Here is a 24,951-nt window from a genome sequence, read left to right on the forward strand (position 1 = left end):
CCCCTACAACCCCCTACACAGGTGCAGCAGCTCTGGGGCAAATCCTCACCTGCTTTTTGTCTTACTAAACACACACAGGAAGCAGGAGGGACTGGGCAACCCCACCTGAATGGAAAGGTTTGTGTATCCAAATCCCAAAAGCTTTGCAAGTTTAATGAGCTGGTGATGCAGGGGACACTTGAGCATCATTGAGATGCAGCCACCCCGTGTCTGGAGTGACAAATATTTAACGAGGCACCAGAACAGAACTGAAAGGTTGGCTTTAAAAAATGGGATTAGAGACAAAAAATCTGCTCCCAGGAGGGATTTTTTTTTCCCAGTCTCCCAAATCTGGGCATTTGGTGGTCAAACTGGAGCTTGGAAATTCAGGTTGTTGTCAATGAAGATGAAAAATATCACTTGTTTGGCACTAAAAACAGACTCAGTCTTTATTCCTTAAGCTTGTTTCTAGACATCCCTCTACCAAGTGGAAAAAAGAGAGATTATTAATTTCATTTTTTGCCTCTGCTCACAATAATGTTAACACAGGACTGCAACTGTCTGGATTAACAGCCCTCAAGGAGTCTGTTTACATATATTCCTCAAAAACCTGCTTTAAACTATATTTAAATAGTAAAACCAACTAAGCCCCAAATATTAAATTTAAAATATCACAGAGAGTTTTGGTTTAAATTCATAAAGCCGTAATTATTAAGGAGTTACATCACATTTTGCCTTTTTTTTAGTAAAGTTTAAAAAAAAATATAAAGTCAAGCTGGTGAAGGAGTGAGGAATTCACTTGGTTTATTCACAAATGTAACACACTCATATGAAATTAAGTTCTCACCAGACCAGAACTTTGACAAATGAAGCTATAAATTGAAGTAAATAGAAAGAAATGAAGGGAAAAATAAATTCTATTTTTGCAGCTTTTAAACTATTGGTAATTTAAAAAGGCAATGAAATATCACCACTTTCATCAGTAAAACATTTTCTTGCCTTTTTTATAATCCTGAGTAGTATCACAACCTTGACATCTCTAAGCTAACTGGAAAATCTTCCTTTTTTCCTTCTTTAAAAGCAGCTAAAATAATCTCTCTCTGTTGCTGTCACACTGTGGTAAATGGATTCCTGGGAGTCAATGGATTCTTTCTACCAGATTCAAACAAAGTGACAGAAAAAAAAAAATAAAAAAGCAATTCATATTTTCTATACAGCTGTTTGCATAGGTGACATTGCTGGACCTGCACCTCTGTAAGAATTTCAGATTAAGAATCTAAGAATGGGAGTGTTTGCACTAATTTATACACATTATAAATGTGATCATTTCCACACAGTTTATATTTGTTACTGTTTAAAAAAGATCCAGAGCTTTCAGTCATTTCAGACTGGACTAAAACACAAAGTTTTTATTCCAAGATTTGCTTGCTTCCAGTTTTATTCCCTTATGGATGGTGGCCCAAATTTGGAGCTCCAAAACATTCAGGGTTGTGCAGGTTAAAGGCAATTCAATGAAGAATTGAATTCCAATTCACTTGGAATTCCAAGTGGAGCCAACAAATTCTCAATACCTGAATTTTAAAGCAGGTCTAAAAATGCTCCAATATAGACTCCAGAGAGTTTGTATTTCCCTTTTTTTTTTTTTCCTTTCCTCTCTCTGTCCCTATGCAAGACTCTAAACATTAAAAGAGCTCTGCATTTCCACTGGGGTCTTCATTTAAACATTTCCCAGTTTGCTTTTCCCCACTGAATTCTATCAGTCTCTACAGTCACACCCAGAAGTGCTTGACTTTGCAGTGTTTGTCCCACTGGTAATATTCATCCCTGCACAGATCCTTAACACACAGGTAAAATTAAGAAAAATCAAGTTCCTTGATCACCTGCCTCTGGAATTAATTGTACACACTTCCATGAAGAGTGGTTAAAACAGCCTAGAATCCACATTTACTTCCATGAAGCTTTGTTATAAGACACCATTCAGTCTCAAAACCAAGAGGCAATCTTAAATTGAATAATGATTAAATAAAATTCAGATTAAATCAATCAAATATTATGCTCAGGTATGTTGAAAACTGCTGGGCTTTTCACCTCCAGACTGAGAACTGCTGCACATTATGTAAAACTGAAATTTTTCCTGGAAAACAAAGCAGTGCCTGAATCCAAGGTCTCTAAGAAAGTTAAACACTTTCAAGAGAGGAGACCAATATCATGGGTCATGTACTTTCTGGCAGAAGGCTGCAATATCAGAACCAAAATCCCTGTCAGAAGCAAGGTGCACCCTTGGCAAAGCTGTTCCAGGCTGATTTGTTTTATTAGTAATTCACTGTATTGTCACAGTGCGGATGGAAAACGTCTGTATGACAAACCACGGGGATTTATTCACGTTCCTAGCAGAGTCCAGCAGAAGCCACACGTGCAGGAGCAAAGCTCCACGCCAGACTCATGTTTAAGGCTAGGAAAGCTGAGAAACATCTCCTCCTCCAGAATCCTACTAAGATTTAATCCCATCCAGCACCTTAAACCCGGGCAATGCCCCCTCCCCTTACTCTCCTCACTCAGGGCCGACCCCCGCCCCCCCCCCACAGCTCAGGGCCGACCCCCGCCCCTCCCCCGTCCCGGTATCACCCCCTTTTCCCTCAGTCCACCCCCAAAACTCCCTCAGGATCACCTCCTCCCCTTTTCCCTCAGGCCCCCCTCCAGCGCCTCACTTTCCCCTCACGCCCGGCGAGGCTGAGACTGCGCAGCCCGGAGGCGCTCCTGGGAGCCTCCCCATCACCGGGGGAAGGTCGGGCTCCCTCCCCGCCCTCACGGCCCCCACCCCGGGCACTCACCAGCTTCATCGCGTCCCCCGGTTCTATTTACCGGGACAACCGTGCCCCCCTTCCTGCCCGCCCCGCCGCGCCCCGGGGCATCATGGGCGTTGTAGTCCCGCCTCACCTCCGCCCTAGATAACGTCATGGCCGCCCGAGGCATGTCGGGAGTTGTAGTCCGCCCCGAGCTCAGCCCCGGCGCCCCATTGGCACGCCGCGCGCCCGTGGCACGCTGGGAGTTGTAGTCCCGGCGCCGCGGGTCTCCCCGTCACCCTGGGGAGGGGGAACTACAAGTCCCAGGGTCTCACAGCTGCAGCAGGTGGGGGCTCGGATGTTGATATCAACATGGCGCTTGTCAGACAGACAAAGACAGTCGGTCTGGTGTGATTGAGCCAAAAAAAAAAAAAAACAAAAACCAAAAAAAAAAAAAAAAAAAAAAAAAAAAAAGAAGAGAGGGAGCGGGCAAGGAGGAGGGAGCGGCAGGAGGAGCGCCGGGCGGGGAGGGGGCTGTGTCCTCGGGGGGCGTGGGGGGGCTGAGGGATTTCCTCCCCCCCTATTGTTCTCGTCCCTCCGCGCCCCCCATTAATCCCCCCTCAATCTGGGGCGGGAGCGGGCGGGGGGACCCCCCCCAGTCCAGCCGGTCCATGGTGAGGCGGAGGCGCCGGCAGCACCCAGAGGTGAGTGTCGAGGGGGGATACGGGGGGAGGGAGCGGCGGCGGCGGTGAGGGGAGGGGGCGGGCGGGTGGGTGGGCTGGAGGGAGGGAGGGAGGGCGGCGGGAAGGGGTCCCCCCTCCGCCGGCACCGCCGGGAGTCGCGCCGAGCCGGAGAGCGGGATGTGCGTGAGGGGGGCAGCCGGGGGCGGGCAGGGCTGGGCAGGGGCAGCCCCTCAGCACGGGCGCCAGAGTTGGAGCCTCGGCTTTGGGGGATCCGCTGGTGCCCCCGGATCGGAGGAGGAGGAGGAAGGGCAGGGCACCTTTTGGGGTTCGCCGTTCCTGCCATTTGTATATTTATTCTGATTCCTCCCATCTGCCGGGTGTGGGGCACGGAGTGGCGGCCGCCGAGCCCCCCTCAGCCTTGGGTGGGTGCTGCGCTTTGGGGGTGTTGGCGGGTTGTTCTCCGCGGAGTTTTGGGGTGGGCTGCTGTCCCGGGGACCCCCGGGGAAGGAAGGAGGGACCCGCGGGGATGGAGCCGGGCACGGAGGCTCCTTCTCGGGAGCTTTGGGCCGGTGGAGGTTCGGGGAACGGGGCTCGGGGGTGCCCCAAACCCCGCCGCCTCCCTGGGCTGTGAGCCCTCTGGCAGCTCCCGGAGCTTCGGAAAGGTTTCGGGGAGAGCAAAAGGCGTGAAACCAGAAGGTGTCTGTTCGCTGGAGAGAGTTTAACACGGGAACGGGTGGGGGAGGAGGAGGACCCGGAGGGAAGTCATTCCCAAAATGTGCGAGGAGAGCTTGGGTGGGGTGTCAGACGCTTGTTTGTGTTGTACTTCTTGGGAAGAAGTGGGGTACGGGGGTAAATGCTGCTGTGTCCCGTGCCCGGCATGGTTTGGGGTCAGAACGGTTTGAGCGCAGGAGCGGTCGGGGGAAGCGGCGGGGGATTCTGCTGGAGTGTTTGCCTCAGCTTCGGGCTTAAAACAAAACAAGAGGCGAGTGGATTTAGGTGCAGAATACACACCCGAGCCAGACCTCGCCGAGTTCTTCGACCTCAGTTTTGTCTGATGGGTTCTTTCCTTTTTTCTTTTTTTTTTTTTTTTTTTTTTTTTTTTTTCCTAGTTGGTGGAGTGTCTCTTGGTATGTTTGCAGAGCACTTCTTCGGAAGCATTTTGTTCTTTGCGATAGGTCTGGAAAAGCCTTTGGTTGGACGTGCTGTTTTTTCCCCCAGTTCTTTCGTGTTAGGGACAGAAAAAAAAAAAAAAAGCTCTTTTGGGGGGTGGGGAAGGAAGAAGGAAGAGGAAATGAAGGTTTAAGCATGTTTGTGGAGTCGGGTCTGTCTCAATTTGTTCAAGTAACACTGGGAATGTGATTCGGTGGCTTTTAAGTCCAAAACGTTTATGAACAAAAAACTGGGGAGATTTAAACTTTGTAGGGAGGAAAGCGTTAAAGTGATATGGGAACGCGGGTCTGGGAGACGCTCCCTCTGCTTCAGACTAGTGGGGATGGAGGGAAGAAAAAGAAAAAGAAAACACTGGAGAAAAATACCCCTACGATTTGCATGAATGATGCCATGTAAAATACCGGAGCGAGGAATTGTGCTCTGCAGACGATCTGTGGGCTGGCCAAAGCCTGAAGTGCCTGCTCGGGTCCCGTGATATGACTCGCTCATTTCTGCAGGGCTCATCAGGTACAGGCTCTGCTTCCTTCCTGGGATGGTGCAGCTGGCATTTGATTTCCTCCGTGCATGGGAGAGGAGGAGTCCTGTGCAGTTTTTTTTTTTTTTCCCCGAGATGATTGCATTTTCTTTGGCCTTGCTGTACCCTGCCTCATTAGTAGGAACTGCATCTATACTTATTTACCATTATACCGTGTCCCTTGGGAAGCGGGGTGTAGTTTGGAGTAGGTATATATGGATTTATCACTCCTAACATTTTTTTTTTCCTCCTGTCATGCTAAGACCAAATCCGTCAACAGCAGAGAGCAAACTTAATTTATTTCTGTGTTTTGCATCTCCCTTTTTTACCATTTCTCTTCCAAATTGCTAAGAAAACGTCTCTGAGGTGGAGAGAGGGGAGAATGTTGTCTGTGCAGGGATGCATTTGTTATCTGCATGTCCGGGGAGCACTGGGCTGGGGAAGGGCAGGGTTTGTTTCTGCATGTGAAAACTGAGGTTTGGGAATTATATTTTCCCCTTATGTGAAAATTATTCTTTACCCCTATGAGGGCCACAACTTTTTCTGTCTGGTTGACAGAATTACCTGACGAGCCTGGGCAGGAGGTTGGCAACAAGGAACTTGTGTTTCACTCCGTGCTGCCTGTTCTTCCTCCCCTCGTTCCCTAAGCACCAGAACAGGCATCAGCATTTTTACTCCTGTGTCATCCCACTGTTCTGAGCAGGTCTAGACGACATTGTGGTGTGCAGGCTGCCAGCTGGGTTACAGGAATGCTACCCTAGGTGAAACGGCAGGATTTTTTAAGGAGGGGTAAGGAAATCTGGGAGAAAATCCTGTGTGAATGAGGCCTGGTTATCTCTAGAACTGTTTCACTGAGCAGTGTCAAGCAACTCCCTGGGTTTATTGACCTTTCTGGACAACGTGCTTCTCTCTGGCATTGTGATTCTCATAATTCCATGGAATCAGTAGCTGGTGTCAGCTGCAGGAAAAAGCTTATTTTTAAGGCAGTTTTTGTGTGGGTCTTACTGGTCTCTTGCAAAAAAAGATATTAGAAGTTGACAGCTGTGCAGTGTTTTGAGAACTAAATTATTATGGAGTGTTGATAGTGATAATCCGTAGGTTCATGGGAATGTTTGGTATGTTTTTCATTGCTGTCAGGATTTGGGAAAAGAGTGGGGCTCTGACATTCATTTTTATACAAATTTACTTTTTAACAAAATGCATTTTTAGTAAGAGTGACTGTCGGGAATTGTTCTGTCATTAACTTTTGGGACTGCTCTTTTTGTGTTGTGTGTCAGTGGGGCAGGGGTGAAATTTGGGTCTTTGGGTGGAGAATTGGGAGAATTAGTGAAATTGAACCATGAGGAAACTGCACTGTTCCTTATACCAAGGGATCTGGGAAGGTGTCTGGTTGTTTATGTTAGAAAACAAATGAATTTTCAGGAAAAAACCAGCACATTTTGATCTAAAGAAAGCAACTTGTGCTTCACAGTGATTTCTGTGCAGAGCTTTTAAGGACATTACAGAATGACAGGCTACAGTATTGGCATCTGTAACAAATCTTTTTCATCTGCAAAGTTCTAGAATTTGAAATCAAAATACTGTCAGCTTAAGAATCTTACTGCAAAAAACAGATGCCTTTGTTCCTCCTGTCAATAACTTTATGCAGCTTTTATTCTAAACTCCCTGAAGTTGGTTTCACGTTATGCTGATTTGAACAGAACAGGGATTGGATTCTCCATACATGTCCTCGTGGGATTGGGCTTTAATTATACCTATGCTGATAATATGATCTTGTGGGTTATCAATGCAGTGAGACCAATACTGTGAATGCAGCAGGATTTTTAGGACATAATGAGAATTTTATTTTTTTTATGGAGGGGGGTGTTGGTCTTACTTGTAACCGTCAAGCTGATTTTATTTGTAAGATTAGCAAAAAACTGTATTTAGCATTCTAATATTCCTGTATTGACTAAATCTCCCTTCTGACTTGTACTAAATTAGGATGGCTGGGTAGCAGAGTGTACTAAGAGTTTGTATTTTGAACACTCACTCATGCAAAGGGGTTGTGTGGTAGCTGTGAATGCAATTCCCAGGGTTAATGCTAAAGATAAGTGTTTTGACAAATGCTTTTAATTTGGGGAACAATACAAGCAAGAATGACAGGATATGAAAAGAAAGTGCTATTTTTTTTTGTCTCACAGGTGGCAAACAAAGGTGTAGAGGGATCAGCTTGCCCAGGTTCCTACAGGGAGTCTGCAGCAGAACTCGCAATCAGTCTGTGATCTCAAGGGTTTGTCAGGGCTTTAATCAGTTTTTCTTCCTCCCCTCGTTAATTGGCTAACTTTGACATTTTGAAAATAACATCTAGAGATTATTTCTCTTTTCTCCAGTTTCAAACTTTATCGCCTGAAGTTTTTTTTGGTTGTTTTTTTTTTTTTTTTCATTTTCAGTCAAGCCTTAAAAACACAAGGTTGGAAAACTTGATCTGAGCAGCACCTCCCTGACATATGATACTATCTCCAAACAGCCCCTGACAAGTGAACCCTCTCATTGAAATCATGTGAGGAATTTTATTACTCAATTCTGAAGATTTTCTGGGGGAAAGGAGGTTGCAAACTATTAACTATGTGGTCTTCATTGCAAGCTGGCAGATAAATTGCCCTTACGTATTTGAGGCTGTCATGTGGTCCACAGTCAGAAGAGGAGAATCAGCTTTGTAGTCACTGACCAACTGAAAATTTCATCTTGTCACTGTGAGAAACACATTTATTTTTGTGTAGTGCCTGCAGATTTCAAGTGAATATATCCCTTTCTTTGAAGAGGCTCTTGGGTGTATCCTTCCCCTCTCACACAGCTTTAGGCTGTGGTCATAGGAGCACGTGGAGAAGCAGCTTTTATCCCTGATAACCTTATAAAGTGTTGGTTTTGGGCACCTCCTGTTCTTTGCTGTTGCACTTGGGTTTAGCAGAGGCTTGGTGCTGGTGCAGGCTCCCTGTGTGACACTGCAGGGCTCGTGTCACAGTCCTGGAGCAGCTGCTGTGACAGTTACAGCTTTGTCAAGCCCAGCCTAATCAGGGCTGATGGATTTATGGCTGCAGCTCCCGTGGTGGCTGGAGCAGCATGGCTCCCACTCAATTGTTCTGCCCTCCTTTGCTGTTCCACATCAAAACAATACTTTGTACCTCTATTTGTAAATCTCTAGAAGTGCTTGACAGAGGTGTTGGTGTTTTACAGATGGAGAAACTGAGGCACGAGGGCACTCTTGTAAAGTGACTGAGGCAGCAGGACTTCAACACAGGTGTCTCCTCCCATCTCTTGCACTTTCCATCTGTGATATATTGATGTACAGTATTCTTAGAAGGAATTTATTTGCTGGTCACCTGATGTTGTCATTAACAATATCTAAGTCCAGAGGTTATTTTTTATGGGGATGGGAGGATTTCCCATTGATTTCTGTTGTTCTACGTTTCTCATCCTTTCTGAACCAGTTATTTTTCTTGATTTTAAATCCATTATATTCCACCTCCCATCAGGTCAAAAGCAAACTTTTTTCCAAGACTGTGAGGGATTCTGTTCTTTCTTGTACTGCTTTTCTTCTGCTTCATTCAATAGGATTTTTTTAGTGTTGGATTTCTGATCTATGTCAAGAATGCACAGACATGTTTGTCACTTGCTTTACTTCAGTCCCATGTTAATGCAGACACCAGCAGGTTGAACAGTTGCTGTTTTCATGTGCTTTATGGAGAATTAAATATATTACTGGTGATTCTCCCTGTCTATGTGGAGGTTTCCCTTTCCCAGTTCTGAATCAAAGCTGCAGGCAGAGTGTGAAGTTGAATTCTGCTCTTAAAACAGGGAACTGCTGTAGTGCTCCTGACAGAGTGAGAGCTCTGCTTCATCTTCCTGTGCAGCCAACCAGGAGCTCTGGAAGGTCAGTTCACTTTTTCCTGAAGAATTCCACCCTGAACTATTCACTTCATCATCTCATCTTGGTTTCAGTGCCATTACCAGCCCAAAACTCATTACCAAGCAGAGCCCTTTCAGCAGGTTGTACATGAATACACCTAAATCACTTCTGTAATGGGGCTTGACAAAAATCCCACTTCATGTGTGTGCCCATGGAATGCTGGCAGGGACTGCTTCCAGTCTCCATTTGCCCAATGGGTGCAGTTTTGCTTCCAGGGAAGAGTTTCTTCCAGCCTGAGGAAACCAATTTTGATACCTGCCTCAAGCACAGAGGTGGCATTTATTTTTTTTTTGTGTTCCATGTGTACAAGTTAAATTTTTAAGCTTTATTAAATTTGCATGAATCCCAGTCACTGCTGTGGTGGAAGATGAGATTTTAATGTTGGGTTAAAGAAGGAATTTACAAGCCAGGCATAAAAATTCTATTAATTATGTTTGGCTCTGCCCCCATGCTTGTCCTGAGTTCCTCATATTGGTCTTCTCCCCGCTTCTGAACTTCATATTTAGGAAGCCTTTTTTTTCATTTCACTTCTTTAGAATTGTTTAGTTCAGCAGCAGGATAACTACCACTGAAACAATAGTGTAGGCTGCTCTTTGAGTGGCCTTGTGAACAGCCAGTTTTGTTCTTCTGATAAGCCCTTGCCCTATCAATTGGGAAGTGCAGCATATAGTCATTTCCTGCATTTGGAGCTGCCCATTCCTTCTGAGCTCTGAGGCAAGCACTGAATCTGCTTTTTGTTCCTGCTGTGGCACTGTAATACTGATGGCAGCAGAAAGCAGTTAGTTAGTTCATCAAATCCAAGCACTCTTCCTGCCTGGTTATTTATTCTGACCTTTGCTTTGGACAGTTTCTCTGCCATGATCAGATTCTCTGATTACAATGTCAGCTTTCACCAGAAATCTCTTTGTGATTGAACTGGCAGTGTTTGGGGCTTTGAACAACTGGGACATGGAAGTGGTGCTCAAGTGTTGGAAAGTTCTTCCTGGCAATGCAATTTCCTTTCTAGGCTCTGCCATAGGTTTTATTTTATGACCCAGGGCAAACTTTTTGACTTGCCCATGTTCCAGTGTGGAATATTGAAATAATCCTTTCAGGGCTGTTGAGATGCTTTTATGTTTAAGAAGTATTTGGAGATTTTTGGCTGAGTGTTAGTGGGTGCTGCTGCTCTTGGGGAATATACTGGGTATCAGAGGTGTAGTTACCCAAAATGAGAACTGGTTATTTAAGCTGATACTGATTTTTCATGGCCTAGGTGGGAGGGATAAGTAGCTGATCAGAGTTTGCCCAACTAAATTGCATTATATGTGGTTTCCAGACATCATAGCTGGTCATTCCCTGTTTGTATTTCATGGGAGTTCCATCTGTTTGCTGGAGTGGTGCTGTTTAGTGATAAGTCTGAAAAAGAAGGAACTTGCTGAACTTGAAACTTACTCCTCCCTCTTTAATTTCCTGGTCCACAGAAGTTGAGTGATGTTAACATATTGGAGATTCATAAAATTTAAGGCGAGAACAGATAATTAAATTGCCTTCCCTGATATGTTTTATATGCTTTGTATCACAGGCCTTTAAATTTTAATCATTTACTCTGAAACTGAGACCAGTAAATGATGTTTGGCTAAAAACAATTTGAAAGCTTTCCAGCCCTGAGTGTCCATCACTGGTAATTTCAGGCTCATCACTTCTCTTGGTAGTTATAAGTGGCTGATTTCTAATTTGAACTGGTTCTTGTTAGTTTTTCCTGACAAGATTAGAGCCCTTTAGTATCCAGGACTTTCCTTGCCATGAAGGTACTTACACTATGTAATCAAGTTACTTGATAGATAAGGAAGCAGAGTTGAGCTTTTAAGTTTCACTCTGAGGCATTTTCTCCAGCACTCAGATCATCCCCTGATTCTTCATGGTCTCTGTTTATTTTTAAACATCGTGGAGACCAGAAAAAAAAAAATGCCTGTTGCAGCCTGTGCTTGATCCATACCAAATTCCAAGGTGCCTTTAGCCCTTTTTGCTGCACAACCATTGAGAAAGTTCCCAGGAGCCCTTTTGCACAGGGAAATCCTGTTCATGAGCCTTGCTGCCCCAGCACTGACATTCTTTACTCTAATAAAATCTGCCATTTAGTAGTTACAGTCTGCATTTTTTAGATTATAAATTAGCCTTTGTATTCTGATGGGTTTGGCTTTCCTAACTTTAGGCAGGTTTTCATCCTCCTTTCCTCCTAATAAAGTCCTGTTGGTGCTACAGGCCTGGTGTCACTCACAGATTTTTATCTGCAGTGATAAAAATGTTGAACTGCATCAGACCTTAAATTTAGTGACAAAAAAAAAAAAATAAAAAAAGGAGCATGATGCAATCCCAGGAAGTAGATGAAGAACTGGCTGACTGACAGCTCTCAGATCTGGAGCAGCCAGTGTGGGTTTCCACCAGAACCAGAGTACACTCTGTGTACTTGACTCTGCATTTGTAATCTCAGAAGAACAAAGTTAGTCCTTTATCAAGACTTTTAAACATGCTGACTGGCACTACTGGTGTCCTTGTTCTTGTGATTCTTTACTGGGAAAACACAGATTTATTTTTCTTTTCCTGTTCTTTGCCTGGATGGATACCCAGCTTACAGCTTTGCAGGTTCTCTCCATCCCCTCTCTGAGCATTGGTGCATTGGGAACATCCACCTGGCCTGGGGTGAAAGGCATCTTTGGTGCATGGCTTTTAGGCTGATTTAAATGTTTTCCTGCTAATGGGTTTGCTGGGAATCATCTTTTATTGCTGGTGAGTTAGAAGGTGCTTCATGTGACAAAAGCATGTTGCTTTTGTTCCCAGTACTCTGTTTTTTTTTTTCCCTTCCACTGGAAGATCTACTGGGTTTTAAATTTTATTACTGGTACTTAGTTTTTTAAGACACCTTGAGTCCTGCACTTTGGTTGTTAAGAGAAACATCCCAAGGCCTTTTGTTTCTGGGTGTAAAATGGTACATCTGCTGGCACTGTGGAAGTGGTGAACTTCCACACCTCTGCAAGCTGCTCCTTCTGAAGATACTTGTGAATTACCCTTCAGTTCATGGCCATTATTCTCATAAATACTGGTGTCACTCCTCTGTCACACTCAAGGAAATTCTGATTTATTCATAGCACTGTGCCTTCTTGCTTTTTGTTAAAAATGCAGCTGCTTTTGCTTGCTGGCTGTTCCCTTGAATTTCCCTTTTCCTGTCCCAGACTGATTTTTACTCCCTTGGTTGTTGCAGCTGTAATCAGCAGTGCCCAGGAATGTTGTCTTCTGCAGGAGAGGCAGTATTTTTACCATTGGTTTTTAGGATCCTGGATAATATGGAATCTTGAAACCAAACCTCATTTAAATACCACTAAAAGTAAGAAATAAAATTTGTTTGGTTTTTTTTTTTTTTTCCAAGTTGGGTGTTTTTAAGTATTTTCTCCCTGAGAAAGTCACTATTTTGAAACCTGCAAATTCCAGGCAGATAAATTGCAGGGAGGTCGGGTGAATATCTAAACTTTGGGATGTCTGCTTCCCTTCTGGCTATCGAGTGGGAAGCTGGCCACAGTGATAGGCTTTGAGGAGAGATTGGGAAGAGAGAAAAAAAGGGAGAGCACAGGATCCTGGAGGCTGGGAAGGAACTGTGCCATTTCTACTCCTGAGGTGTGGAACTGCCAGGGGACCCAAAGCCTGTGGAGTTCTGGTTATTTCATGTCATGGCAGCCTCTGAGCTGAGCCAGGTTAAATCTCATTTTCCTGTTCCTCTGCTGTCTTCCTCCAGGAGTTGTTTATTGAGCCAAATTGTTTCCATATGGCTGCAATGTAGAGCTTGATTACATTAAACCTGGTGCTTTCCTGTGGCATTGCAGTGCTATGGAAAGATCATCCCTCCCCTTCCTCCATAAAACTTTGAGCTTGGAGCATGGAACTTGTTCAGGTATTATCTTCTTTCCCCTCTGAGGCTTGTAAAACCAGAAAACTGGGATTCAGATCTTTTTTGGGTCGTTGTATTTGATTGCTTAGGTGGTTTACCTTGGCAGATAAATGACTCATAAAATAGTTAAAATGAAGATTAAAGTGGCAGCAATGCTGGAGCTGAGCCTCCAGGGTGTTAAACACTGAACAAGCAGAAAAGAGTCTCTGCTTCCAAAGAGGTTTGGGACAGTCCATTTGGGTTGTATTTGTTGACACTAATGATCCATTTAAATGCTGCTCCAGAAAGGTGTTAAAATTCCTGTACTCTGGATGCTGGAAGGCAGACTCCCTGCTTATCTGGAGCCTGGAGGCTGTGTCCAGCTTGTGGGAAACAGATCTGTTTAATGGCAAATGGATGCATCTGCATCTTTGATAAGAATAAAAGCTGATTGTTGGCTAAGTTGGCTGAAAAAACTAGCAGTGAACCATCTCCACCTTCTCTTTGTAACTGCACCTAAACTTGAGTTTATAACCTGAATTCAAAACCAGGTTTTTTGTTAAAAAATATTTTCTGTTATGAGTAGGTTAAAATATAAAAATGCCTTTTTCTAAAGCTTAAGCCTTTGGCTGTAATATCTCTTTTTCTTGTAATGGACTCCACCAGAACCTTGGCATTGTATTTCCACTGCCAATATCTCCAATCAAGTCCAACCAGTGGAGTGGTGGCTGTCACTCATAGCTGAGCACATGGAACCAGAGCCTGATGAAACAGTAAACCTGGTTTTTGACAGAAGTAGCCTCTTCTGCATATGCATAGAGAATATTTCCTTTATTTCTGTGTATTCACATAGTTCATATCACAGCCTATTTAATTCAAAACTGAGAAACCATTTGGGAGCTGTAAATGCTGAAATACTTGTTTTCCTCCCCTAACATAAGGTGGAAAAAAGAACAATGAGGGAGGAGATTCACTAATACTGAAATCTTTCCGTGGAGGACACAGCAAGGTTCAATTCATTTAATAAAGAGAATTCATTTGTTTTCACTAAAGCATTTTAAAATGCAAACCATGTTTCTGTAACCCTTTTATGCATCCTGCACCTATGATGTATCATTCAAGATTAATAAAACTGTAATACATAAAAGCTGGCATTTTAAAATTGTTTTATAAACAGTCTGGCTAATAACCCAGGGAGGAAACTGGAATGCAGATATGGTGCTCTTCAGGCCCATTCCTGGCTAGAGGATGAAGCTCCAGGTTTGTTTTTTTAAATTTAGTGGAAAATGAAAGCTTGAAGGGAAGATTTAAGCCCTGAGCACAGGGTGTCCAGTGATGTTCAGGGTGGTGTTGGTCACTGAGCTGTCTGTGGCTCAGAGAAAGGCTCAGTGAGTGTCCCTCAATAAATGTCCCTCCTAATTTAGAGGTGTCTGACTCATGAGCTGGCAGGTAAAAGGGACACAGTGACCCTGGAGTTGTCATGGCCATCTCCTCTGCTTGTCCTCAAAAGAATTGCTGTCCAGTGCTTGGAGCAAAGGATGTGGGCACCTTCTCCAAATTGGGATATTGCAAATCTTAAAATTCTGGGAGCAGCCTCCCTTTAGCCCACACTGAGACAGGACACTCAGGGAGGATGGGTTTAAACCCTTCCATTCTGCTTTGTGTTTCAACACTGCTACTTGTCCAGCATTTCCAGTATCAGGAGGAATTTCCTCATGGAAAGGGTGCTCAGGCATTGGAAGGAGCTGCCCAGGGAGGTTTGGAGTTCCCTGGAGGTGTCCAAGGAATGTCTGGATGTGGCACTCAGTGCTGTGGGCTTTTTTTGTTTTTGTTTTTGTGGATCCTTGGATGGATGGCTTGTAGACATTATGAGAGAGAACTTCTCACAGGAGGCTGGGGATCCTGCAGCTGGATGCCTGCAGATCCTGATTTATCTGGAAAATGTCCCTACTCCCTTGTTTTTAAAAACACTGTGAGAAAGGTAGGCTGGAGAAACCTTAATTTTCTTCTGTCCCTCACACAACCCACTGGCTACGTGGGAGCAGAAATTAAGACAAGGACATTTAATTTAAAATGTTGTCATCTTCACAGAAAGTCACAATTTATCTTCTCCCTGTCACATAGCTTGTCTGTGCTGCTTCTCACACATCAGAGCTGCTTTCTGCTTCTTACCCACTGCATGACCAGCTAAAACAAAATAAAAACAAAAATAAAACTTGACTGCTTTGAGCCCCTCCAGAGCTGCCTTCCAGGAGCAGCTTTACACTAATGAAGTTTAGTTGGTTTGCCAGTTACTTCTGAGTGATTTCAGAACTGCTGAAACACAATGAGTTGGTGAAGACTCTCTTGTGTATTTTGTCTGAGCTCAGATATTTGAATATGAAGTAGATGAGTACTGAATATCTGCAATTTCCATTAAATATCTATATCTTTAAGAGATGAGTCCTTAAAAGAAGCTTTTACTGACGTTGGAGGTGGTGGGATTGCTCTCTGTTGGCTCTCACAAGAACTGAACTGGAACTATACTGTGGATATTTTGTTTTTAATTAGCAGATCACTGAGTTCTAGGTCCTTTCATACTTAAGAATAATTAATTCTCCATTGTTTTTGCTTCTGACAGACTTACTGTCAACCTTCCAGAGGAGACACTGGCCCTCCCTCCTGTTATTTGACAAAACAATTTACTGTGAGCAGCTTTCCCCCCACTCCTCATGGCAGAAATTTGCCTCTTTTTGCTTTCCATCTCTTCCAAATAAACCCTGCACAGGGATGGGATTGAAACAGTTAAAACTCCCCTTGCCCACTCCAGAAAAATTCCAGAGCTGTGGCTTTGCAGTGAGCAGTGTGTGTTAAATATCCTGCAAATCAGTGGATGAAGAGGATGCTCCTTCAATTTTCTCCTAATGACAGTGATTTCTGAGAAGGCTGCAGGCTCAGGGCCATGCTGCCATTGCAGTATTATCAGTACATTTTGGCTGCAAATGTGATTTCTTTTTCCTTTAGTATTAAAGGGAGGGGTTATGACTTCTGAGCTGTAATTGTGTGGAGACATTATTTGGGCAGACCTCCTAAACTCTCCTGCATTAATTTGGATGTGCTGGATATGAGCTCTGCTCTTACAGCTGCTGAGGGGAGTCTTGGACTGTGACTGGTGTTTGCAGAAAGCAGAGAAATTGCAAATTATGTGTTTTAATGCTGCACCTTGAGTTTCTCTTGCCTGTTCTCCGTGCTGCTGTTGATGGTCTTTCTTTTTGTATCCATTCCTGTACCATTTGCACAGTTCCCAGTTCTAAACTTAACTTAAACCCAGTTTGACTTAACTTTTTGGTTTTGGCTTTAGTCAGCCACCAAGCAAAAGTGATTTAGCAGCATTCCCTCAGGTTTCAGAAACCACCCTGCTGGGCCATGCCTACCCCAGGGCTCTGAGGCTGCTGGGCTCTGTAGGAAGATGTATTTTTGTAGTCCAGTCATTGCCCCAGCACCAACCTAAATCCAGGTGGATCATCGTGTTCCTGCACAGATATTTTTGGAGCAGGTTGCACTGGAAAATTGCACTTAAGGCAGGGGTTACACTGGGCAAGCTCAAGAGGTGCTGACCAACCTCTGCAGTTCTGTGATCTCAGCAAAGGGGGAAATTAAACTGATCATTTTCATGGAGATACACCTTGTGCTTTTCATCCTGTCCCCTGTTCTCTCTCACCTCATTTTTGAAAAGGGAAGATTTTAAAGTGTTTTGCTCTTGTTCTTAAAGACATGTAATTCTTACTGGATTGAACACTGTGGCTGGCACAGGAGAGACTTAGAATGCAGTTGTTTAATTGGCATTTACATGGTAGACTTGGAAATTGGGGATTGAGTGAGGCTCCTGCTTTGCTGCTCTTTTTCTGCAGGGCAGCAGTGGTATAAAAAATAAAGGGCTATGTCCTGAGAGTGTTACCTGGAGCTGGTTCTGAACTGCACCACCACAGAGATAGGCAGGTTTATAACTTTATTTGAGCAGCTATAAAATAATGTTTATGCAAGAAGTGCAAAACTCAGGAGCTGAGTTCAGTTAAAATCAGGTGTAAGGAATGTGCTGTTGGGGTCAGAGCAGAAGTTTGCCTTATCTCTGGCTGGATAATGCAGTGGTGGATGCTGAGGAGAGCCTGGAAGAATCAGGCAAACATCAATCTCTCCCAGCACATCCTTGTAGCCATCCTCACTGTGTGCTGCAGGTGTGCTGGGTATCCTGTGTCCCCCTTTTTCACCCAAAGGGAGCTCCAGATGTGTTTGTTCCTGAGCCATGTCCCATACCTGGAGGCCAGGTAACCCTTGTGAAGGGAAGTGCTGTTAGTTCAATTCCTAGTGAGCAAGTGTCCTTTATATCTAATTTAAGTAATTTTTTTTTTTTTCCCCAGTTTGGTTTGTTTCATTGTTTTTGTTGTCCTTTTCTTTCAATCCCTGTTCAGTTATGTGCCACTTTAAGCATGAACAAATACATTTATTAATTTAAACTCTGTGAGCTGAATAGTGAGTCCTTCCCATTCCCATCCTCACCAGAGTGTTCACAGGGCTGTTGAATGACTCTTACACATCTGTGTAACTTCATGGTCTGACTGGAACAGGGAACAGTTTTGCTGCAAGTGATTTGGGGAATGTTCAAAGTTCTGAGCCAGCAAGACCCTGCAAGTGCTCACCCCTGGCAGGGAGGGAGGGCAGGACACAATTTGGGTTTCTGGTGGATCTGCATCCAGAAAAACACACCTGGCTGTGTCCAGAGTGGCACAAACCCTGTGGAATGAGGGCAGGGAATGGCTTCTCTCCACTTTGGGCACTCTCCAAACATCTCTTGGACTCTCAGTTACTGTTTAACTCCAGCTCTGTGTACTCTTCATACACAGGGACTAAGTCTGCTGTCATTTGGAAAATGAAGGTTTTTTCCTTACCTGTCAGTGCCTTTTTGGTGTGGTGTGAATTGCTATTTGCCTGTCATTTCTCTAACTTGTAAAGCTGTCTCCAGTGTATGCAGTTTTATATCCCATTAGCTCATTCTTTCTCATCTTCTCACCCAGCACTGTAATCATCTGTCCTCTTGCTACCCCCAAATTCTGGCTTGAAATACTGTTTTCTAAAAACCTTCCTCCTAAAAATTGCCTCTGTGTGACACTTCCCTTGCATACACTGATACATGTAAGACTTGAACAAGGAATTTCATATTTTTTATTTATTTTTTTTCTAGATAATGTGTTTGATAGTTGTGGTTTTTGGAGCTCTTAATTTACCTAAAAGGTTATTTTTATAGGGAGTGTGTTAACACAGTGTTTCAAGTGCTTTAGCAGGGAAGGAGCTGAAAGCAAAGGAAGTTCTGTGAGTTGCATCACAAGGGTTAATTTTTTTTTGCAGTTAAGTCTGTTTCCTGCTTTTACTTTAATGTCTGCATATAAAAAGATTTTGGTTTCTTTGTCCCTTTGCACTTGAACTAGAAACTGTAATCTATTTGTGGTGCATCTAGAGAAGTTATTTTTTTAGTACTTTTGGTTTAACAGTTTCTCTGTAGAGAAAAAAAGAAAACAGATTGAAGCATCTTTCCAGTGAAATATAAAATGAGAGGATTGTGATATCTGAATTTAGCAATGCCTCTGCTAATAGGACCAAAGATGACAAACCAGATTCAATAGTCCCTTATCCCTCTGTTTTGGAGAGAACCAGGCTGAAGAGAATAATCTACAAATAAATGGCTGGGGATGACATTTGCATTTCTCCTTGTAACAAGTTGGTAACAGTTCTACAAGGAATGGACTGGAAATGAGTTTTCTTAACCTGTAATGAGTAGGGAGCTTAAATTTCATTGCTGCTGAGGATTTCTAGCCAAAGATTTCTGTTTTACAGCTGTTATTAAAAATTTATGGGGCAGCTCGAGATCAAAGCAAATGTATTTTTTCTTTATTATGTAAACTTGGTTTTGTGCAACATATGCATTGCATCTATATAGTTTAGGCAGGATTTTTTTTTAGGCAGGATTTTTGTTCTAGCAAAGGCAGAAAACCTTTCCATGGTGCAGTTATATCCCAGTGACTCATGGTGGTCTGATTCTCTCTCTTTAATTCTTATTTCCCAAGTAACTCAGGAGAAGTGAGGTGCTTTTGTGCCACATTCCAGGTACCAGGCTCCTTATAAATACCTTCTGTTCATTCATATTTCTTCTCTGAATATCTTCTTCTTGCACTTCATTCCCACCTTGCTGCATATGAAAGCAAGCTGTCAATATTAGCATCTTTTATCAAATTTTTAGAGTGAGAGTTTTTTATATTTTAGCTTTGAGGATGTATTAGTTATCCATCTCTAATTTTACCAGGACCTGTGATTACATTTGCAAGGTGAAAGCTTGGACACAAACCCTGATGGTTCCACTTGGAGAAGACAATTAGAAAACATAAAAACACAGGATCATTAAGGTTGGAAAAGACCTAAGAGATCAGGTCCAAGCTGTGAGTGATCCCCACTTTATCACCCAGCCCAGAGCACTGGCTGCCATGCCCAAGCCTTGCTTGGACACCTCCAAACCTCCCTGGTGCCCCCTTCCAATGCCTGACCACCTTTCCATGGAGAAATTCCTCCTGATGTCCAACCTGAGCCTCCCCTGGCACAGCTTGAGGCTCTGCCTGTTGCCCATATCATGATTTCTTGAGAGCTGTGGTTGCTGTACTCAAGCACCTTGTGGATTCACACATTCCAGTTCTTTTTTTTTTTTTGGTTCATGTTCTTGTGTCTCACTTTTCTCCTGTGCTTTTGCACTTGCTGTGGTTTGTGTGCACAGCCCTGGGTGTAGCTGAGCCCTTGGTGTGCTGTTACTTTAAAGCACTGATAAAAAGGCTGTAGAATAAGGGAAGGAGGGAGGGAAGGCAAAAATCTGAAAAGCTGCTGGATCTTAAAGATTAATCAGCCTGGTTTAAATAGCAAGCAAAGCTACAAACAGCCTTTTCTACCCAGCGTGCTTTCTTCCATTGCTTTTGCAAAGTTGTTTCTCCAGGGGAAGATTTCAAGCTCCATAAGGCTTGTGTTCTTCTATTAGTGTCAGGACAAGGGCTGAGATTATTTGTGTGAATATGTACAAACAATTCAATTACCTGGGGTTCCTTTCACACCTTCTCCCTGCTGGAATGATGGCCTCATATTGCATGATGGTGTATCTATTCCTGTTTGTACAGAGCTGCATTTGCAAACTCTGGCCAAGGAGCTCCTGTGCATGAGCTGAGAGAAAGAGAAATCAGTGTGAATGACAGCCTGTGACACAAAGCCAGCCCTGTTTATAAATGTAATGAAGGATATACAACAGTGCTCTCACTGGAGGGGTAAAGGCAGATCTGGGGTTGCTGTGACATGGGTGCTCTGTGGGGTTTGTCTTTTTTTCCTTTGAAGAACAAGTACCCCCATGTCTGTGAACAGCTTCCTGTGCCCTTTGAACTCACAAAGATTTCATTCAGTTCTGCTGCAGGGAAGGAAGTGATATGAACAACCTGGAAGGTGGGAGCAGTTCCTAGAACACAGCATCCCCCAGCACTGCATTGGCAGGGCTGGCAGCCACTTCTCCCTTTGCTGGGGCTTTTCAGCTCCTCTCCCTCCTATGCTGGGGGCAGGGGGAGCAAGGGAAGCAGGTAGAAATGATAATTTATTCCTTTACATTTTCTCCTCTTCTCCAAATTGATTACCAGTTGTGCTTACAAAGCACCATTTGCAACAGAAATCAAACCTGAGGAGGTCTGGTTCAGATCTGGATCAAACAGCAACTTCCCATATTGGTGGTACTGACTTGCTGTCTCTTGGTGGACTGTAAGGCATTAGAAAAAGGTTCCTGAAATAACAAATGGGAATGTTCTGTCTCCTGGGCACGTTCTCCAGCACTGTCAGTGTTGCTGGGATTGTCTGAGAAGCAGAAGTGATGCAGGTTTTTATCAATATTTGTAATTAAGAAAAATCTTCTGCTGAAAATGGTGAGTGGCTTTATGAATCTGCTGTGTCTTGCATTAGTGGGATACTACATGGCCCATGGAGCTGTTTGCAAAAAGTTGGACTTTTTTTAAGGTTAAGAAATGTGATCCTGGCCCAAGGCAAAGGGAAGGAGTGTTGCACACTGCAGCTGAGGTGGGCAGGACATCTGAGGTTGTTGTGCCTGTAAAGTTGATGTGCTTTACCACCATCAGAGGTTGAGGTGAGAATTAATAGTTTCCAGTGTGCTCTGGTGATGGAAATATGTATATATATGACAACTGGAGGTGTGTATTCATTTATTGACCAGCATTTCATCAGAGTTTATGTTTTGAGAGAGAAACCAGCTTTTTTTATCTCACCCATGGAAAGCAGAGTGAGAAGGGCAAGAGGGCAATTGTGGGACACAGGGAGCAGGTGGAAGCTGGACTGGGAGGATTGGTTGTGGTCCTTTATGGGACAGTGGGACCAGGAAAGTGATGCTCCAGCATCCTGCCTCTGTGGCAGAGTGAAATGTCAGTGGTGATAAGTGATGGAGGGAGAGATTTCGTGGTGGTTGGACATTTATTAGGAAGGATTTTTGCCTTAGAGAGGCTTAAATCGTGATATCCATCAAAGAGTGGTTATTAGATCACCTGGCAAGCAAGAGAAAATAAGGAAAAACAAGAAATTGTGTTTTCTAGCACTCAATGTCCTGTTGCTCCCCTAGCCACGATTTTTTTGGGGAAAATTGTTTTTGCTGAATAGTGGATTCTCAGACAGGCAGTTAAGGGAGAAGAAGACTATTGCTTTTATTTGAAACATCTTGGAAAGGAAACAGTCTTAAAGGCAACAATAAATGTTCTGGCATAATGCAGACTAAACCATCCTTAAAACAAGTCTATATCCATCACTCTGATATACTGGAGTCCCAGTCTGCTGATTTGATGTCAGGATGATGAATTATGACCTTTTATTATTTATTTATTTCCAGGTTTAGTTGCAGACTTTATGTTTTTATAAAGTAGCTCTGGATTTGGTTGTGAGGTTTATGGAATGGCTGAGAGAAGCTTATGGATTTGGAGCACAAGTGGGTGGCTTCTTTTCCTGTATTTGGGGATATTTTATGTACATAAAATTTATGTTTATTTATATATACACACCTTACACTGGGTGGAATTACAAGCAGGTATAAATCACTTTTACTTCTGTGCAGGGCAGTGGTTAGAGGTCAATTTGTGGGTGTTGCCTCCTGTGCTCAGCAGGGATCCCATGTGTGGAGACACAAATTTAAGCTGATAGGGAACCAATTTCAGATGAAGCTTTGTGAGGCACTCACAGTGACACTCGGGTTGTGCAGATTTATTTAAATTGCTCTGAGGTCTGGTTTAATCCTTCCAATTTGTGGAGACAAGGCCATTGGAGAGCATCCCTGAAAATACCCTGCAAATGCTGTGCACAGCAAGCACAGTGCTGCAGTTCTCCCAGCCCATTTCAGCCTGGGATACCATGGGATGTGATCAGACCTCTTGGAATGCAGTGCTGCAGTGTTCACCTCTGCAAGGTTGTGGAATCATGGAATGGTTTGGGTGGGGAGGTTCATCTAAAGCTCATCCCATTCTGCCCTCTGCCATGGGACACCTTCCATTGTCCCAGGTTGTTCTGTCCAGCCTGGCCTTGGACACTTCCAGGGATCCAGGGGCAGCCACAGCTTCTCTGGGCACCCTGTGCCAGCCCTCTCCACCCTCCCAGGGAACAATTCCTTCCAATATCCCACCCATCCCTGCCCTCTGGCAGTGAAGCCATTCCCTGTGTCCTGTCCCTCCATCCCTTGTCCCCAGTCCCTCTCCAGCTCTCCTGGAGCCCCTTTAGGCTCTGCAAGGGGCTCTGAGCTCTCCCTGGATCCTTCTCTTCTCCAGGTGAACATCCCCAGCTCTCCCAGCCTGGCTCCAGCCCCTGGAGCATCTCTGGTGCCTCCTCTGGACTCTCTCCAGCAGCTCCAGGTCCTTCTGCTGTTGTTGCCCAGATCTGGAGCAGCTCTGCAGCTGGGGTCTCACCTGAGCAGGACAGAGGGGAAGGATCCCCCCTGCCCTGCTGCCCACCCTGGGGGATCAGCCCAGGAACTGGGGGAGTTCTGGGATATGAATATGTGCTGCCTCTCACTCACCAGCACCCCCAGGTCCTTCTCCTCAAGACTGCTTTGTATTTAGTCAGATATGCATGGAAAGGTTGCACATTACTGGTCATTTGTTCTAAAATAAAACTCCCTTAAATAACTTTTCTGACAAAAAACTCGAGGTTTTTTCTCCTCTTTGAATTTGCCAGTGTGGCTGTTGGAAAGTTCTGGCCTTGGCTTGTGTTAGTGTTGATGTCTCCTCTTGGGTGTCTCAGATCTGATATGAAATTCCATCAATTCCCTTATTCCTCATTTAGACTAAAACCTTCTTTACTTCTTGACAGTGAGTAAATTGCCTTCTGAATTTCTTGATCTTGCTTTTGCAGCTTCCTAGCGTGGGAGTGACCAACTCTGCTTGCTCACAGCAGTTTAATAATTTCTAAACAACTTACTACACCTGTTTGAACATTTCCTTTATATTCCATGTGGTACAAAACTCATGGCCAATCCTTTCTGGTTCATATTTTTAGAAGGTGTCAGAAAAAGTGGTTTGGTTTTAATTTGCATGTTTTTTCCTAAAGAAATGATGCATTTGCTTACTCAAATATACTCAAGACCCAAATTCCTCTGGTTGTCCCATTGTCTTCTCCCAGCAATTCCTTTTCTCCCCTTCCCTTGCTGCTCAGAGCAGAAATAGGTCTGTCTCTCAGCTAGATAAGATCCATGAAATCCATCCCAGCAGTTCTTTTCCTCCAATAAATGCATCCCATGGATGTTTCATGGCCCTGAGTGTGGCTCCAGAGGGTGGGGGATTGTACCAAGTTAACACTGCAGCACGTGGATCGATGCAAATCAAAGTGGTTTAAAAAGCAGGAAGGAAACTTTGGTTTGAATAATTGATCCTTACTTTTGTTTTTCACTTGTATTTCTTGGTTTGAATAATTGATCCTTACTTTTGTTTTTCACTTGCATTTCTTGGGCTTTGCTGAGAACTTCAGGGGTTTGTAGCAGGTGTCAGGATGTAACCTAAGCAATTACATTGCTGCCTTTACATTTATTACATGCTGAATTAGAACATGGTTAATCCTGCATATTTCCCAGTTGCTTCCTATTTAAAATCATGTCAAGCTCCATTTGGATTTAAACTAATTCAATAGAAAGTGCAGTTTTACTTGATGTTAAGGCTGTGTTACACTTCTGTCAAAATACAGCTTTTCTTCTAAAATACATTTATTAAATACAGTGAGTCTTGCAAAGCTAAATTTCACCTAATTTCTGGTTACCTTGTCCTTCAAAACCATAGAGCTGGCAGAACTCATCAACTTACCTTATTTTTATTCCTCATTTAAAAATGAGAAACTGTTTTTCCTGCTTTTTGAATTCCCAGCTGATTTCTCAACTTTGAAAGCTGCAGTCATTGAACTGAGCTAAATAAGCAAAGTAAAAAGAAAATGTTTGTTCTTTTGTACTTGCAGACAAGGATTCTGCCTGAAAGATGGGTTGGCACTTCATCACACACTGGTTCCCAGTGCTTACCAAGTGACTTCCACTGCCTCACTGCCTTGAGATTCTTCTCCCTTGGAAAATTTTTTTGCAAAATACGCATCTTAAAATCGTTTTTCTAATTTAAATTATTTCAAATTAGAAAGTCATTTTCAAGCTTTTATTTTTAAACTGCATGACTTTGCAGTGATGCAGATGCACCTTTGCTTGTGAGTATTGCAGCTGTGTTTGTGAAGTCAAGGCCACGTGTGGCAGCAGCCCCAGCCCTGCTCTGTGGATATCCTTGAGCTGGATGTGGGATTGGTGAACACACAGCCCAGCACTGCTGTGCCTGATCCAGGACCTCATATCCCAAATTGGAGTGCTCCTCTGAGCTCAGCCTTTCAGTGGGATGAGGAACCAAGGACTAGGC

At 43.7% G+C, this 24,951-nt stretch overlaps 2 protein-coding genes across 11 annotated transcripts in view; one reads left to right on the forward strand and one right to left on the reverse strand.

The window, feature by feature from the left end:
• INTS9 (integrator complex subunit 9) overlaps nucleotides 1–2,927 on the reverse strand; it is a 59,095-nt gene extending 56,168 nt beyond the window's left edge. The window contains exon 1 of the mRNA XM_079298197.1: nucleotides 2,811–2,927. Within this exon, the coding sequence (XP_079154323.1) occupies nucleotides 2,811–2,819 (9 nt within the window). The 5' untranslated portion in view covers nucleotides 2,820–2,927. The remainder of the gene's footprint in view (nucleotides 1–2,810) is intronic.
• Nucleotides 2,928–3,106: 179 nt separating this feature from the next.
• Nucleotides 3,107–24,951, forward strand: part of HMBOX1 (homeobox containing 1) — a 101,715-nt gene continuing 79,870 nt past the window's right edge. For 3 of the 10 annotated variants that reach the window (XM_079298208.1, XM_079298211.1, XM_079298213.1), the window contains exon 1: nucleotides 3,214–3,466. The gene's annotated coding sequence lies outside the window, so the exon portion shown is untranslated. Of the gene's footprint in view, nucleotides 3,467–3,604; nucleotides 3,625–3,744; nucleotides 3,868–24,951 lie in introns of those variants that run through there. The other 7 variants (XM_079298210.1, XM_079298203.1, XM_079298209.1 and 4 more) reach the window with 7 other exon arrangements.

This window comes from Erithacus rubecula (assembly GCF_903797595.1).
Source record: "Erithacus rubecula genome assembly, chromosome: 2".
NCBI lineage: Eukaryota > Metazoa > Chordata > Aves > Passeriformes > Muscicapidae > Erithacus > Erithacus rubecula.